The sequence below is a fragment of the Erpetoichthys calabaricus genome, chromosome 2, assembly GCF_900747795.2.
Source record: "Erpetoichthys calabaricus chromosome 2, fErpCal1.3, whole genome shotgun sequence".
Taxonomy (NCBI): Eukaryota; Metazoa; Chordata; class Cladistia; order Polypteriformes; family Polypteridae; genus Erpetoichthys; species Erpetoichthys calabaricus.
This window is the reverse complement of record NC_041395.2, coordinates 117,489,630-117,505,440: the sequence shown is the minus strand read 5'-3', so window position 1 is coordinate 117,505,440 and position 15,811 is coordinate 117,489,630. Positions and strand designations below refer to the sequence as shown.

Here is a 15,811-nt window from a genome sequence, read left to right as displayed (position 1 = left end):
ATGTGCAGCTACAAGGCTTGTAGCGGCACACAAGTTAGAATTGTTTTAAAATCCTGGTCTTGGTCTCCTACTAACCTGGTGGACGGGAGTGACTCAGCTCATTGCCCCCACACTGTCTCTAGAGGATATGCTGAGTAATGTTCGTGAAGTCTGGGAAGGTGATGGAAAATTTCAGAAGAACAGAGAAGTGTTGTCCAACTTGTGGAAACTATGCACATAAATGTGGTGCCCACTGAGGTCTCTGTCTCCGCTTGTCATTTCTGTGTGGTTTTTTTTTTTTTTAGAAACCCAAACAGAGGGCTGGCATTACAGCTTCTTACAAGAATTATAAAGTTGTGGTCATCTTGCAAAATAGGGACCCTGCTATTCATCAGCACTTCCTTTTGTGGAAGTTATTTTCAATGGTTTCTTCATTTCTTCCAACAACATGGCTGGGGCTCAGTTTGAATTATACTCATCATATCAAAACGTGAAGGGGGTGGTGGAAGAACAGACCACAGATAAGCTCTGAGGGATGCATCCCTGGCCATTGGCATTTTATCTGCCGGAGCAGAGGGTTTGTAGTTTGTAGGGCTTCTTAATTCTTTTTATGTTTTTATTTATATCTGTTAGCCCTGCTTCAGAAGTAGGGAAATATCTGTGAGCAGAATTTATTGAGCTTTTGCAAGATGAAGGGGATTTTCACCTTAATTGACAATGGAGACTGACTGATATTCCGTGACGTCAAAAATATGGGGTGTGTTAAATCGCTTGAATATTTAATGTCGGTTATTTGTCCCATCATATGGGGATCTAACCACTTAAGTATGGATTGCCAGCATTCCTTGATACATTCCAGCATTTAATTGTCGCTTAAGTCACACCAATGGCTTTGAAGAAGATTTCTGTTATTACATACAAGGGGGCTCCGCACCCTGCTCGCTTCGCTCGCCTACCCCCGGCGTTGGATATCCTGAAATACATTAGTCGACCCAAGCAGCACATTATTCCTAACTTCACTCCGCAGTAGTGCCACTCACAATATGGCGGTGACGCCTGTGCCTTCACTCCGCAGTAGTGCCACTCGCAATATGGCGCTGACGCCATCGCCTTCTGTACTTTATGGACCCGTGGGGCCTCCGTAGCCTCTTCCGTTTGAATCTGGGCTGCAGTGCAGAGTCCTGTTTTTTGTGTGGCTGTCGGTAGTCGTTAGCCATGGGCGCGTTGTTGCTTCATTTGTCATTCACGTCAGTTGAGCTCTTTTGTTTTTGGGCCATGACTCCTTCGTGCGCGGTGGATACAACTTCGCGTGCGGTTTATGAGATGCGCGCTGTACGCGCCTGCGCAGTACGTCTCATGGTCCCATCGCCGTGTCCCTGCGTCCATGCCATCCGGTTTACCATTCTCGGTTAGTAATATGGATCAGTTCAGAAGTAGGGCCGTAGTGAGCACGGCTCTCCCATTCATATGGTCTTTATTGGCAGCACCGGTATACCAACAGGGCACAGAGTGGTGCTCTAAATGTCATTTCTTCAGCCCATTCTTACATCTAATGCAGAAAACGGCAAGCAATGTCACCCATTATTTCACGTTTGCTGCTGCAGGCGGCTAGGGCTTTGCTTGGCAGTCGTGCCTCACTCGCCCTGTAGCAGGTCACCATAGTCCTGCTCTCCAAGTTACTCTGACACCTAGAGAATGCCGGCACGCTGCCTTTCCTCCCAGATTTGTGCTGGGCGGAGGTTTCTGTCCACACGATGCTGCCTGAACATGAGGCATACTGTGACTTAAACTTTCTTTCATTTACGTACAAAGCTGGAACAAGAAAGCACCTGCACAACACTTTCAGGAAATGCAAATATTCTGAGAGCTTTATTACGTGGGTGGACTTTGCATCGCCCGCTGCGTTTTAGAGGCGACTTGTTTGCCTTTGTGACCGTGCTCAGTAATGGATGGAAATATCTGAAGCATAACAATGTACATGAAACAAAGAAGGGGGGGTGATACCACATAACGATTCAGTTGGTCTTTAACACAAAATCAGAATTGCGCAATAACTTTCCTAAAAGTTGCCGTTTGTTTTCCCCTTACAGCATTTGAACAATGTTTTAATAAAATGTATGAGGAACATTACAAACTTGACACGCACATTTAGTGTGTAAACACTAAACCTCTCCCTTATGTCTTTTGAATTTTTAAATATAAGTATATTGCTTTTTTATTCTGAGAACCAACATGAATGCCAGCCTGATTCTTAGCTTTTTGTTTTTGTTTTGTTTTTTGTTAGTCCTAAAGTGCCCAGAAAAAGAGAAACCATTTCAAGTGCAAGTCTCGCACACTTCAGCCAGGTTTACATGTCTGCATCTCAGGAAATGGTGCAACAGGAACCCGAGCTGCTGTCCTGCCAATTTTGTTTTTTTTCTTGGTATTTGATGTGTAATTGTAAGAGATGTGGCTCTTTTTAGTATGTATGACAAACTGCTGGGATTTTCTTCCAGTCTTTGGCAGCCAGTGTGCTGTTCTGGATGAGTAACGGCAGCCCGGGGATTAGCATACATCTGAGTAAACTGATGAGGAAGGCCAGCTGTACTAAATGGCAGCTTGTTGGTCAGACATACCAGTAAGAATTTCACTGCCTGTTGTCCGTAGTACTGCTGTTACTCCTTAGACTTGCACCACATTTTTTGATATATTCATCCCCGAGGGGAAGTTGTCTTTTTTTGCATGAACCTTTGGGGGTCGAAGCACAGAGTCCAGCCATTGCACAGCACCTCTGGAACAATTTTCAGGTTAAGGACCCACTGGAGTAGGAACCCTTCTGGCAGTAATGGGATTTGAACCGGCAAGCTTTCAGATATAAGCAGAAAAGAGGAGAATGATCACGTTAGAGGTCATTATAACTAACACTGTGCATGGAGCACCTTTAGTCGCATTCACCACGGTGCAATTTGTGAGGCTATACAGGTATGGGCTCATTTTTTGATTATAGCCATCACACCGAATGACCCCTCCATCCTGCCCTAGCCAGTTATGTCAGACACATTTGCATACGTACAGCACATCTTTACATCACGTCCAAGTGTGTAGCGCTTATCCTCTTAATAGTTCAATGGAGATGTGTGTGAGCCTGCATGAAGTATAAATCCAGCCTGAATAACAAAGGGGAGTCATTAGCAGATAAGAAAAAGGTACAAAAAAATGATGAACTGGTTTGTGATCATATAGTTTTATATTTTAATGTATCTGTGCACAGGAACATTTCACCCAGAATTATATTTGTTTGTTACTTACACCATATAGTTTGTAGTGATTGCCAGGATTTTTTTTATTTTTATTTTAAATCTTGTATTTTAATGCTGAACGGAGATAGTTTCTGATAAAATGTATAAGTCAGTGGTGACCAGTGTTGAGCAACAGCAAACAATACCAAAACGTTCATGAAAAAAAACTCCTGTTGCTTAATCCACATGTCATGTCACCCAGTCATAGGCTTGCGTCCTTCCAGACCCGTGCATTTTTGCTAAAATATTTTTAAACAAGTCCCTTCCAGAAAAACTCTCATATGAACTAAAATGGAATGCACTAAGATGCAAACGAGCATTTGAATTGAAGACCTGCCCAGTAACCGCTTCTTTGGCTAACGGCGTGTTTCATGTTATCACCCTGGGGACATGTACAGCTAAAGATTAAAAGTTAAAGAAACCCTTATCAAGAAGAGAATGTGCCTCAGACGTGTGCATAGCCGAGAAGCTTCAGTTCAACCGTGTAGTTTCATAGCCTGCCACTAAACAATCTCTGAATATAAATGTAACGACGGGAGGCAGTCTATGACTGAAGTGTGCGTTCCATTTTAGTTCAGGAGAGCATTGTCCAGAAATGTCTTATTTAGAAATACTTTAATAAAAATGAAGGTGTTTGACATGTTTTGAGCCTATGACAGTATAAAGTCGTATGAAAAAGTTTGGGAACCCCTCTCAGCCTGCATAATAATTTACTTTCGACAAAAAAAGATAACAGTGGTATGTCTTTCATTTCCTAGGAACATCTGAGTACTAAGGTGTTTTCCAAACAAAGATTTTTAGTGAAGCAGTATTTAGTTGTATGAAGTTAAATCAAATGTGAAAAACTGGATGTGCAAAAATTAGGGTCCCCGTGTAATTTTACTGATTTGAATGCATGCAACTGCTCAATACTGATTACTTGAAACACCAAATTGGTTGGATTAGCTCATTAAGCCTTGAACTTCATAGACAGGTGTGTCCAATCATGAGAAAAGGTATTTAAGGTGGCCAATTGCAAGTTGTGCTTCCCTTTGACTCTCCTCTGAAGAGTGACAGCATGGGATCCTCAAAGCAACTCTCAAAAGATCTGAAATCAAAGACTGTTCAGTATCATGGTTTAGGGGAAGGCTACAAAAAGCTATCTCAGAGGTTTAAACTGTCAGTTTCAACTGTAAGGAATGTATTCAGGAAATGGAAGGCCACAGGCACAGTTGCTATTAAACCCAGGTCTGGCAGGCCAAGAAAAATACAGGAGCGGCATATACGCAGGATTATGAGAATGGTTACAAGCAAACCACAGATCACCTGCAAAGACCTGCAAGAACATCTTGCAGCAGATGGTGTATCTGTACATCGTTCTACAATTCAGCGCAATTTGCACAAAGAATGTCTGTATGGCAAGGTGATGAGAAAGAAGCCCTTTCTGCACTCACGCCACAAACCGTCTCCAGATTCATTTTGGAACAAAGTGCTTTGGACTGATGAGACAAAAATTGAGTTATTTTGTCATAACAAAAAGCGCTTTGCATGGTGGAAGAACAACACCGCATTCCAAGAAAAATACCTGCTACCTACTGTCAATTTGGTGGAGGTTCCATCATGCTGTGGGGCTGTGTGGCTAGTTCAGGGACTGGGGTCCTTGTTAAAGTCGAGGGTCGGATGAGTTCAACCCAATTTACAAAACTATGGCAACAAGAGAGTATGTGTCCATAGATAACTGACAAACAAATACACATCAATACAGATAAACAGAAGTAAAGATTTTAGCATGGATTCTTTTAACTTTATCCAAAGTTATTAAATTTAAGTCCCAGCTAATAAAACTAAAATAAGTTCCAGTTAACTGAGTTTTCAGAGCTGCCGGGCCCTCATCTATTTAGGGACATACACATATACGTTAACATTATACAAAGTTGTCTGTTTTACCTGCATTTTTATCACTCTTTAATATTGTTTTTATCAGTATGCTGCTGCTGGAGTATGTGAATTTCCCCTTGGGATTAATAAAGTGTTTATCTATCAATCAATCAATCAATCATGCCTGACTCCTGCCTGCCTGGATTATTGTGACCATGAACTGCAACACTGGTTTGAAATGGAGCACAGGGATGCCAGCCCATGCTGCCTCCAGCATGCCCCACACTTGTTGACTGTTCATTACATATCTATTCTGAATGGCCTGTTTCACAATGGGTGCTAATTTGAATAGAAGTCTGATGACTGGGGCAACCACTGCATTATGCAGGTCTCACTTTTGTGGAACCACCCCAGACGTGCCTAATTTTGTGGCTTGAAGCATTACCCTTCTTTTAAAGGCCATTAGTAGATGGGTAAGACAGCTGTCATGACAGAAGTGAATCAGGCCAATGACATATTTGCTGTCTTGTGATGTTCACATCAAGAGATTCTTCCCGGATTACAAATGCAACCCGACTGAATTTGTGAAACCTGGCAGGTTGTGTGGTTTCAGCTTGAATCAGAAGGAATGCGGCAGTGCTTTTCCCAGTTATCCAGCTCCCTACAATTGCATCTTAAGTATTTTTGGTGGTAAATAAAAGTGGAATATGTGTGTGAGTCAGCAGCCTTACGTCATCCAGGGCAAGGTACGACAAGCTGTGCATTTCACTAGGCCTTGTTAGATAAAGCTGTGAACCTGCAAACTGTGGCCTGTTTTGTTTTAACCCTGCTTAAGTTGCCTCTACGGGTGGCTTTGCTAGAAGGTTCTTTATACAATCGAGATACTGCTTTAAATAACAGTTGTCTATTGCACTTAGTGATATCACTGATTGAGCAGTCAGCTAAGTGGGCAGGCTGGTTGTTATTGAAGAAAACTAACATCTTCATTTCCTTTAGCAGATCGAGCTCTCACTGCAGCCTCTAAAATGGGGACCCTCTGCGTCCGTACTGGAGGGCTATGGGGATTGCAAGTTTTGCAGACCAATTTCCTAATTGAATGCCAATCCTTGATGATAACAGATATGATTTAATTCTATAGCTGCCATTTCACAATATCAGTTTTTTTTCCCTTCATTTCCCATACTTATCATTCAAATTATTGTCAGCTAGTTAAGAAAATAAGCCATTAAAACAGAATACAGCTGTTTAAGCTGTATATTAAGGACTAAAGTTTCAAAAAATAAAGCACAAAAATGTTATTTGAGCAATACTTGCTTCAGTATCAATAGTTGACTTTTTAAGAGACTGAGTTGGAATAAATACCTGCCACCACTGCGGTCCTCTAGGGCTGAACTAAAATGTGTCCCAAATCACAGGAGCCGTTTTGCTGCGACTTGAAAGTTCTGTCGAAGTGCTTCAGTGTTTTTGTTTTAATGTTCCTTTTCTTATAACCCAGTGGTTTGTGCAGCTACCTCACAAATGAGTATCCTGGTTTCACATCTCCGTCACCGTCTGTACAGGGTTTTCATGATGTCCCTGTGTGCTTTTTCTCCTGGTATTCTGGTTTTGTTCCCCCCCCCTTCCCAAAGACCAAGCATGTTGTGTTGTTGACTCCAAATTGTTTCTATTAGAGGAGGGTCAGTCAATGCCTTCGAGCTCATGCCTAGTGGATTTGGCTTGTGTTTCATTAACTGGGTTCAAAATTGATAGGTACATTATTTAAAAAAACATGTAACATTGGGATACAGGAGACAACATGTTTTCAAAATCGGCTCCTAGCATATTCTTTAGACACGTTAAGTTTGCTAAAAGCATCCTGGAACCTCTTTGACCAGGGTCACAGTTTGGCTGTGTGAATGTATTGCTGGTTTAACAAAGTTAGCCGGCCTGTAGGCTTGTGTGCCTCCTCTGTACTCCCGTCATTTAGAATTTTAAGTATTATGCCTCTCGCAGTAAGCGCCATCAAAATGCACAAGAATATGAAACTAGTGACTTACAAAAGATCAACAGTCTCCCTTTTCTCAAAGGTACTGTCTGTGCTGGGAGGCTTCACTAGGCTGGCAATGCCCTGAAGACTTGTTAGGCTGCTTGAGAAGACTTTTAGAAAATACAAGCATGTTGTTGTGGTGAAGCAAGTGTCCTGAGCCATAATCACACCAGTGACGACAAGAGTTGGTGTCTGGAGATAAAGGCTGCCAAGTAGGATGGTGTTACTCGATTTTTATCTTTACCACCTCCTTTCACGCTCTCTGTCAGTCTCCTTACATGGAGAAAGATGATGTAAAGCTGGCCATTAGCAAGAATTTCTGTGTTGCTCCCATCTCTCTCAAAATATAATTATAATTATATATCTGATTACAGAAATGTATAGATAGCCAAAATGTCAGCATCAGTGAAATGTATGCACTGCAAATGTCCATCCATCCTTTTATCAACCCTGATTAAACCAGTTTAGGGTCTTTACAGCACTGGGCTTTGAAGTGAAAAAAGGAATGCCAGGTAGTTTGCCAGCTTGTGGCAGGGCCCCCTCGTGTTCCTACCCATATACTCCGTCAAAAGGACCAATCCTGAATGTCTCTGGGATCAACACAGACAGACAGCAAGTGCCTTTGCTGAAAGTCAAACCCAGGACTCTGAAGCTATGAGGCAGCACCACTAACAATTGTGCCACCTTGTCTCTCAGAAATTTCCATAACTACAAAATTCAGTAGCATGCGACTTAAACTTGTGGGGTGCCCTTTATTACCAAGATGCCAGAGTGTGTGGCTTCATTCAATCCACCCTGCTCAGATCTCTGCAGCAGTAGTAAGGCCAGTGTGAATAAATGGCAAAGAGACATGGGCAATAAGGAAAAGGGAGGAAGAGAAACTTGAAAGAACTGAAATGAGAATGCTGAGGTGGGCTTTTTGAGTTTCCCTGAGTAGTGAATTGGCTAGGAGGTGGGATAGCGTGGTAAAATTAAGCAAGAAAATTAGAGAAGCTTAATGGAGATGGGATGGGCATGTGATAAGGAGAACCAACGGGGAGATGATTCACAAAGTCTGCAGAAGCCTCGTCACTGGGGACTGTGGAGAGGGCTCTGAGGGATTGGAGGTTAAGGGAGGAGGATGTGGAGGATAGCCAAGATGGAGGAGACGCCTCAGGGCAGCCAGACTCTAGCAAAGGTTTAACAGCAGGTGGAAGAAAAGATGATGCAGTGTTTAGATTCCGAGACCTGACTTCAGTGCCTGGCCAGACCTTAATCTGTAAAGAATTGATAACTTTAAACTGGCATACAGTCCAGCATTTTATCTTGCCTTCTCTAAAAGATACTCACTTATTGTAATGGAAGATGCAGGTTAGAAAAATGAAACGCTGACCCCATTTTCTGAACACACTGTCTAGTAGAGGGTATTTTTTTTGCTTTGGTCCAGGTGTCAACTAAAAACACAACTTTTTCACTGTTGGAGGAATGTTGTGAAGTACTAATACCTGGTTCAAGCACACCAATTTGTTTTATGTACCATAATATACAAGTTTGTATATCTATTAAAACACTCTGTGTGCTCCAGCTTCTGTCCAGGAGCTTCTTGTGTTCCAAACATGTCCATGTTAGGTAACCTCCTGACTAGTGTGACTGTTGGTGTGTCCTGGCCATGCTGATTTGCACCTTGAGATAGGCTCTGGCTCCCCATGACCCTGTAGTTGTATTAAACTGGTTTAGATGAAACATGGATTGAACTTTTTGAGGAACTGATTTATGGTATTTGGTGGGAAGTGGAGTGAAAGAGATATTATTGGGATTACGTAGCTTATAATATTAACATGTGATTTCAAAACTTTCCCACTGTTTATTCCTGAATAGCATTTTCCTTGCTATTTATTTATGTCATTGTGGTGGTTTTGATTTGAAAATGAACTGGTGTACCACCTACTGAAAGGATTTCAGTGCCCACCATCAAGGACTTGGAGCCATAAAATTACAACGTGACATTTTGTTGTTCTGCTTAATAAAATTAGTCCATACACACAACCCACAGGCCAAATTTAAAACCACTGACCTGACTTGCATGTCTTGGGCGGTGTGAGAAGAAGACCACAGGTACCTGAATGAATGAAAGCTCACACAGACATTGGTGGAAAGTACAAACTCCACATGGATAACTAGATTTAAATCCAAAATTGAGGATCAATGAGACCGCACTGCTAACCACTGTGCAACCATTACATTTTAAAAACTTGGATGTCTGGGGAAGTCTGGTGACATGGAGACTTGTACTCTTTCTTTGGACTTGTGACATTCCAGGATTTGCTTACAAGATTTTCTTTATTCCCTTCATCCTGTCCAACTGCCTAGGCACCATACTTCACCGTAGGTCTACGCCAGCAGTTATAGGAATGGAAGTTAAGGTTAGGGTTTGGTGTGGTTTTGTGACCAGCTGTAAATTATTACATAACTGCTGGTCTAGACATGCAGTGATGTCACTTCCGCCCTGAAACTACTGGTGTAACAAATGTAGAGTTTTAGAAGGATTTTCGCAGTTTGAGCAGCAGTAGGTTAAAAGTGTCCTCCTCTCTGAGTCAGCGGCTGAAACTGAAGGAACAACCTTGTGGTTTGAAGTGATGATGTCGTGAGGTGTGCCATTCAAAGGTTTGACCTGTGGATTCTCAAAACAGAAACAATTCAAGGGTTTACTTTTATTAATGTTAAAGGAGAATAGTTGCTAGACTAACTTTAGATAGATAGATAGATAGATAGATACTTTAGAAGGAAGTGTGCATTGCGACATTGTATTTGCCAAAGCGTTTGGGTTTTTGGGCAGCTTTTGTTCAGTTAACCCCTAAGTGAGATGCATCAGAAGTATCCAGGAGGTACATAAAGTGATATGTTTCCTTATTAGGCTTTCCCCAATTTTCCACCTGTTACACCTGGGATGAACCCTTCTGGCCAGTGATCCTGAATGAGTTATCTTGAATTTATCTGTTGTGTAGTCTCTCTCATTTACTGACTTTTAAAGTTGGTGAACGTTTTGGAGGAGATAGCTTACTTCAGACTTTTTCCATCCTGAAAGACTTTTTCAAAATGTGGCGGCATTGATTGTTTCTTAGCTAAAACTGAGACTAACCCTTAATTTGGTGCCCTGCTCCTGTTTACCAGGCTGTCAGCCGTGTTTACAATTTGGAGCAGCCTGAACACTGAGCATTTTAGTTTGTGTGTATGTGTACGTGAGTGCTTTTTGCAGAAGATGTCAAAAGAGTTGAAATCCACATCCATTTACGATGCTTGACCCTGTCATAGTATATATTCATGGAAGATGGAGGCAGAGCAGCAGTTAGGAATGCCATCAATGTCAACCCATGTTGAGAAGGAGGCTAAAGCAATCATTCCCATTAACAGAAGAGTAGCAATAGGGAATATTTCATTAGGTCTTAGGGAGGCCATTGTTGACAAGGTGAAAAACTGTTTACAACTGGCCTTGCATTCAGCCATGGAATTCAGAAGCCTGTAGACCAATAAGGAGTAAATGTGTCTTGAATGCTTCTAAAATAGATACATTTTTTTGAAAAATTGAAGTGTAGAAACTTGTAAAAACCCTCAAGAGTAATTCTGTTTTCCTTGTTCTTTAGGTGAATACCAGGCAAACATGGGACATCTGATTTGCCTACTGCTTCTAGGAGTAGCTGTATCTTTTGTGCAAAACCAGCATGTGGGTCAGCTTGCTTATGGAGAACTGGGTTCTGACTTTGGAATACAAGTTTTTGCTGAAGTGGCAAAATTGCAGCCCAGAATCAACATCGTCATGTCACCCCATGGCATAGCCAATGTGCTTGGAATTCTACAGGTTGGCGCAGATGGGAACACAAAGAAGCAGCTGGTAACAGCCATGAGATATGGCATGAATGGCAAGGAACCATATTTTTTTGTTTTGAAAGTTAACTTATTCTTGAATATATGTCTCTTTCCCCAAATCCTTTTTAAATTTCTCGGAGTACTGCACAGTAATCCTCTAATTCAGAGCAAAGTGTCAGTTAGATTCTAATAATGTTTGCTTCATTTACTATTTAGAAATTATGAAATCAAATCTGATTGGAGGGTGATTTGAGTGAAAAGGTGTTCGATTGGCTAAACAAAGTAAATCACTGACTCCACCCCCTATATCAAGAGTGCATGTTGAGTGCAGGATGTGGATACAGCAGTGATAGGCAGGGTGAGAGGTGCATGGAAGAATTTCTAGGAGGTGATCCCATTCTAACCTCTTAAGGAGCCTGCCTGACGTTGAAGGGAGAAGTTTCTGAAAACTCTGTGAAAAGCAGTGCTAAAAGCAGAATATGAAGCAAAGCTGAAAAGAACAGAGACGAGAGTGACCAGTTGAATTATGTGGAATGTAAGGGAGAGAACGGAAAATGAATGCAGGTTACGTTTTGGTCTAGAGGTGATAGGTACAGATAGAGGTTCTCCTCAGCATGACACCTAAGGTGGTTTGGGGCATGTGTATTGAAAGACAAAAGGTGATTAGGTAAAGAGGTGCACCATGATGGTGGTGGATTTGATGAGGCCAAGAGGGAAGCCAAAGAAAACATAGTTGAAGGTGGTATCAGATTGAAACAAATGGCCCCAAGACATACCCAGGATCTTGGATAGTGGAGAAAAAAGTTTTGGGGGCAACTGACTAACCTGTAAAATTGGTGATAAACCAATGATGATGATGCAGAGAGTGGTTCAGTTAATGTACGGGACAAGAGCATCAGTGTTGCATCCTCTTATGAATTACAGTATCAGTCCAACCCATCATTCCTCTCCAAGAATTTGTCTCTCGTTTGCCCAAGAATTCTAATTCTCTTTTGTATTTATTCCAGGCGCTTCTAAAATGCTGAGAAAAATCCAGAAGAGCATATCTTCCAGAAAGAATAAGGACATTGTCACAGTTGCTAATGGAATGTTTGCACAGAAGGGTCTAAAAATGGAGGAGCCTTTTGTTACCCGCAGTAAAGACATGTTTCAGTGCGAAGTTAGGAGTGTGAACTTTGGAGATGCTGACAAAGCTGCTGCCTTCATCAATGAGTGGGTTAAAAATAAGACCAAGGGTAAGGCTAGAGTGGATCGTGTGGGTGATTTCCCCGGGTCTTTGGAGCTGGTGCCACACCAAGTATCATCTTTTCAGTATTGTGATATGATATACCAGATGACAGAGTGGCAGGCGGGTGGGCTGACCTAGGGGGTTTTTATTTATTTTAATACCCACCCCTCCAAGCTGTAGTTTTCCATAAAGGACTGGGAGGAATGCTGATGCATTGCATGGGGCACTCCTTACAGCGTTAACATTCCAGTCATTGGAAAATCGGTGAATGCCTGCCGTGGTCAATTGACCCTCCATAGAATTACTGACAATGACTGCGCTGTTTTGATCTGCAAGTGGTAACTAAGAGACGCAGGGGCTTTCCCAAGCTCTTCAGTTCTTTTTTGAAAGGCAGCAAAAATGTGATGTTTAAAGGAAATTGGTGAGAAATAATAGTCTTGCAGCCAAGTGGGGCTCTTAAAGGGCTTTGCAAAGATCATCCTTTTCAGTCGCCCATTTTATTTTAGAATTCCCCATTAAGTTAACTTGCTTTAGGAACTGTTTTTGATTTTAAGTTGTGGGTTGTCATGGCTTTAGTCCGATATGTCTGCTGCTTGCAAATTTTGTCATTCTACCATAGGGTGTGGGGTACCAGCTCTGCTTTTTAATTTAGTAAACCTTTAAGATTATGAACCAGTTTTGACTACATGTCATCGTTTGTGGCACATGCCCTACACAGGTCTATAAAGCAAAAAAATGTGCATGCTAAAAATATATTGTAAAGTGTCATCTGTCAGAGTGCAGAGTGTGTCTGTGTAACAACCTTCATTTCATATAATACCTTTCATGATAAACGATGTGCACGCACCTATAAAATGTCTTTAATGCAACCACCAGCTGATACGTCAATGCATTTGGGTTTAAACTGCAGCTTGGCCAGTAGGTAGCACACTGTCTAAGAAAAGGTGTGTGAGGGAGAGAGAGTTGAAATGTACATTAAAATGCATCTGGGATGGGTGTGAAGAATTTCCACACTGACAAACCGAGAGAGACCTGCAACATGGGATGCTCAGCAGCACTCGGACATGCAGTGGGTCCAGGCCCATCAATTTTGTCTAATCCACAGCAAATAGGTTTCATGGCCCAAGCATTAGAGCTCACCACAATGATTATACATATTGGCATGCTGCAGCTAGAGTCCCAACACGCTGATTACCACTTATCAGGGCTGTGTAACCCCTCTGCCTACCGCATTGCCTGGGTTTCCTTCTTAATTCCTACATGTGTATAAAGCTATGAAGGAATCTTCCAGCCTCAAGTGCTTATGTGCTGCTCTGTTTAGTCTTTTTTCCCTCATCGTTATTAACAATACCCACAGATCATGCAGCAAGGCAATCCCTCATTTACTATGATGGAACAGTCTTTGCAGAACTCGGTGTCCCATTGAGAATGTGAAGTTTCCTCATCCCCAGCATTCAGTTCTTCTCTGCCACAATGTGAAACCTGACACTTCATTTTGCTTTTTCCCCCCTTGTCTCTCTGATGTCCTGGCATGGAGTCATGCAGTCAGTATTTATTATAACCCCTATTGCAACAAGCTCAACCAAAAGGTACTTTACAAAAACCAGATAAAGGACATGGCCGTGTATTCTTAAGCAAATGGTTGTAAATGTGCTGTCACTTGCTTTAAACTAGTGCACACTGTAAAAGGTGAAATATAAACTGAGAACTGATTTATTGGTGAGTTCCTGAATTGCACTGAAAGAGTGGGGGGGAAATGAATGTACAGAAGTATGGATAATTGGCAAATCGGAACTACAGATCAAAAACCAGTGTGTGCTTCCACACTAGTATTACTGGATGTTTCCACAATCCATTATTAATATGGCACCATTGATAGCAAACAATAAGTTGATTGTACAGCAAATTCCAAGCTAAACTATGTGTTGCAAATATTGAAATTGTTTTGTAACCTGCTGTGCCCATCGCTCTCCCTTTTAAGGCGCTATATAAGGACTGATAGATCTATTGGTAATTCCCTGAAGTGGACTTGAAAAATGAATGAATGTTTGGTAACCTGAAACTTCTGATGCCCTCCAAACAATGGGTGTTGATTCAGCAGGATAAGGTAGCGAGGATCAGATGTTTTGTGACTCTGATGCCTTATTTTCTTGGCTTTTGGATGCTTTTATAATTATTAGCCATGTTAACTAGCATTGCCCTGGTGAGAATTATCAGTTATGTATTATCAAAGCTTATTACCCTTAAAATGTTTGCATTTAGTTCATAGGTATTGTTAGTATTAGAACGTTTCTTTGTATAAAATATTCTTGGGTTTTCCTTTTGCTGCAAAAACTTCATATTACAACATATACTGTAACTCTGGAGACAGTATGGTCCCACCCAGGGTGACCTGGGTCCGTGACAACTATTGAGGAAAATGCTTGATTAAAGAAGAAAAGTTAAATCTAATGAGCGTAAATCAAACCTGATAGGCAAGTATGATAAACATTTCACCACAACCCACCCAGCACTATTTTGCTATCAGTGAAGCACACTGTGATGTTCCTTTCCAATTGCTCAGACCCTGAGAGCTTCTTGTGACACCCCCACCACTCGCCAATGAGGTAAGAGCAGAGGTTATAGATGAAACCTCAAATGATGAAATTTGTCACACAGGTACGTCATAAAGCTGTGCAGAGAGGACAAATGGTGATAGTGCTTTATAGCTATATAGCTAAAGATGCATTAAAGAAAGGATGAGGTGTAATTTAAAAGGCTGATCAGTTCGGTTACACTCTGGAGGAGAGGGCATGTCATTTCTTCTGTGTATTTGTGTCTATACTGGAATGTGTTAACATTTAATATTAATACTTTTTTTTCTTTCCTCTTCAACCCCGATATCAGATATGATTGATCACATTATAGGCCAGGATTCCTTAAACCCACTGGTAAAGCTAGTGGTTGTGAACGCAATTTACTTTAAAGGCATGTGGGCTTCACGCTTCCAAGCAGAGAATACCAAACTGCGCAATTTCAGTGGAGGAGATGGGACTGTCTATCAGGTCCCCATGATGGCCCAGCTGTCCCTATTTAATATAGGTAAGCTTGCATTTTGTGGATGGAATGACTGAAATGAAATGTTTAACTTTGGCAGCTGTGTAGCCTCTGACCTGTGTATCATATGTGAAAGTGACTCCTTTGGATGCAGATAATGTTGATTAGGTAAGCTCAACTAGTTAAGTCTTGCCTGTGTCCGATTACAGACACCATCTCCAATGCTTTTTCACAGCTTCATTTTTCTTTATTCGCTACACAGTCACGCATGTCTGTTCCATCGTGAACACTCGAGACCCACAGAATGGAAAATGGGGCTCACCTAGGGCCATGAATTTGGGTAGAAGAATGTTGATATCTCCCCCTATTGGGTGTAATTGACTGTTCAACATATTTTAGCTGTGTCCTCCTAGAAGGGCACAGTGGACAGTGCTGAAATGTGGGAATTTAATTCTATTTTATTTATTTTTTTTTTATACTCTTGCTGTCGCTGAAAGTTCCTTCTTCTGTGTTTCTAATTCAATTCTTATAGCTGAAAAATCTTCAGGCATTCACCTTGGTTGG

The 15,811-nt window shown here is 41.6% G+C and overlaps 1 protein-coding gene across 3 annotated transcripts in view; it reads left to right on the top strand.

Annotated features, from left to right (window-relative positions):
- Positions 1–15,811, top strand: part of serpine2 (serpin peptidase inhibitor, clade E (nexin, plasminogen activator inhibitor type 1), member 2) — a 44,010-nt gene that overhangs the window by 9,035 nt on the left and 19,164 nt on the right. For all 3 annotated transcript variants that reach the window (XM_028794419.2, XM_028794418.2, XM_028794420.2), the window contains exons 2-4: positions 10,761–11,036; positions 11,991–12,218; positions 15,098–15,292. In XM_028794419.2, the coding sequence (XP_028650252.1) occupies positions 10,778–11,036; positions 11,991–12,218; positions 15,098–15,292 (682 nt within the window). In that variant the 5' untranslated portion in view covers positions 10,761–10,777. The remainder of the gene's footprint in view (positions 1–10,760; positions 11,037–11,990; positions 12,219–15,097; positions 15,293–15,811) is intronic.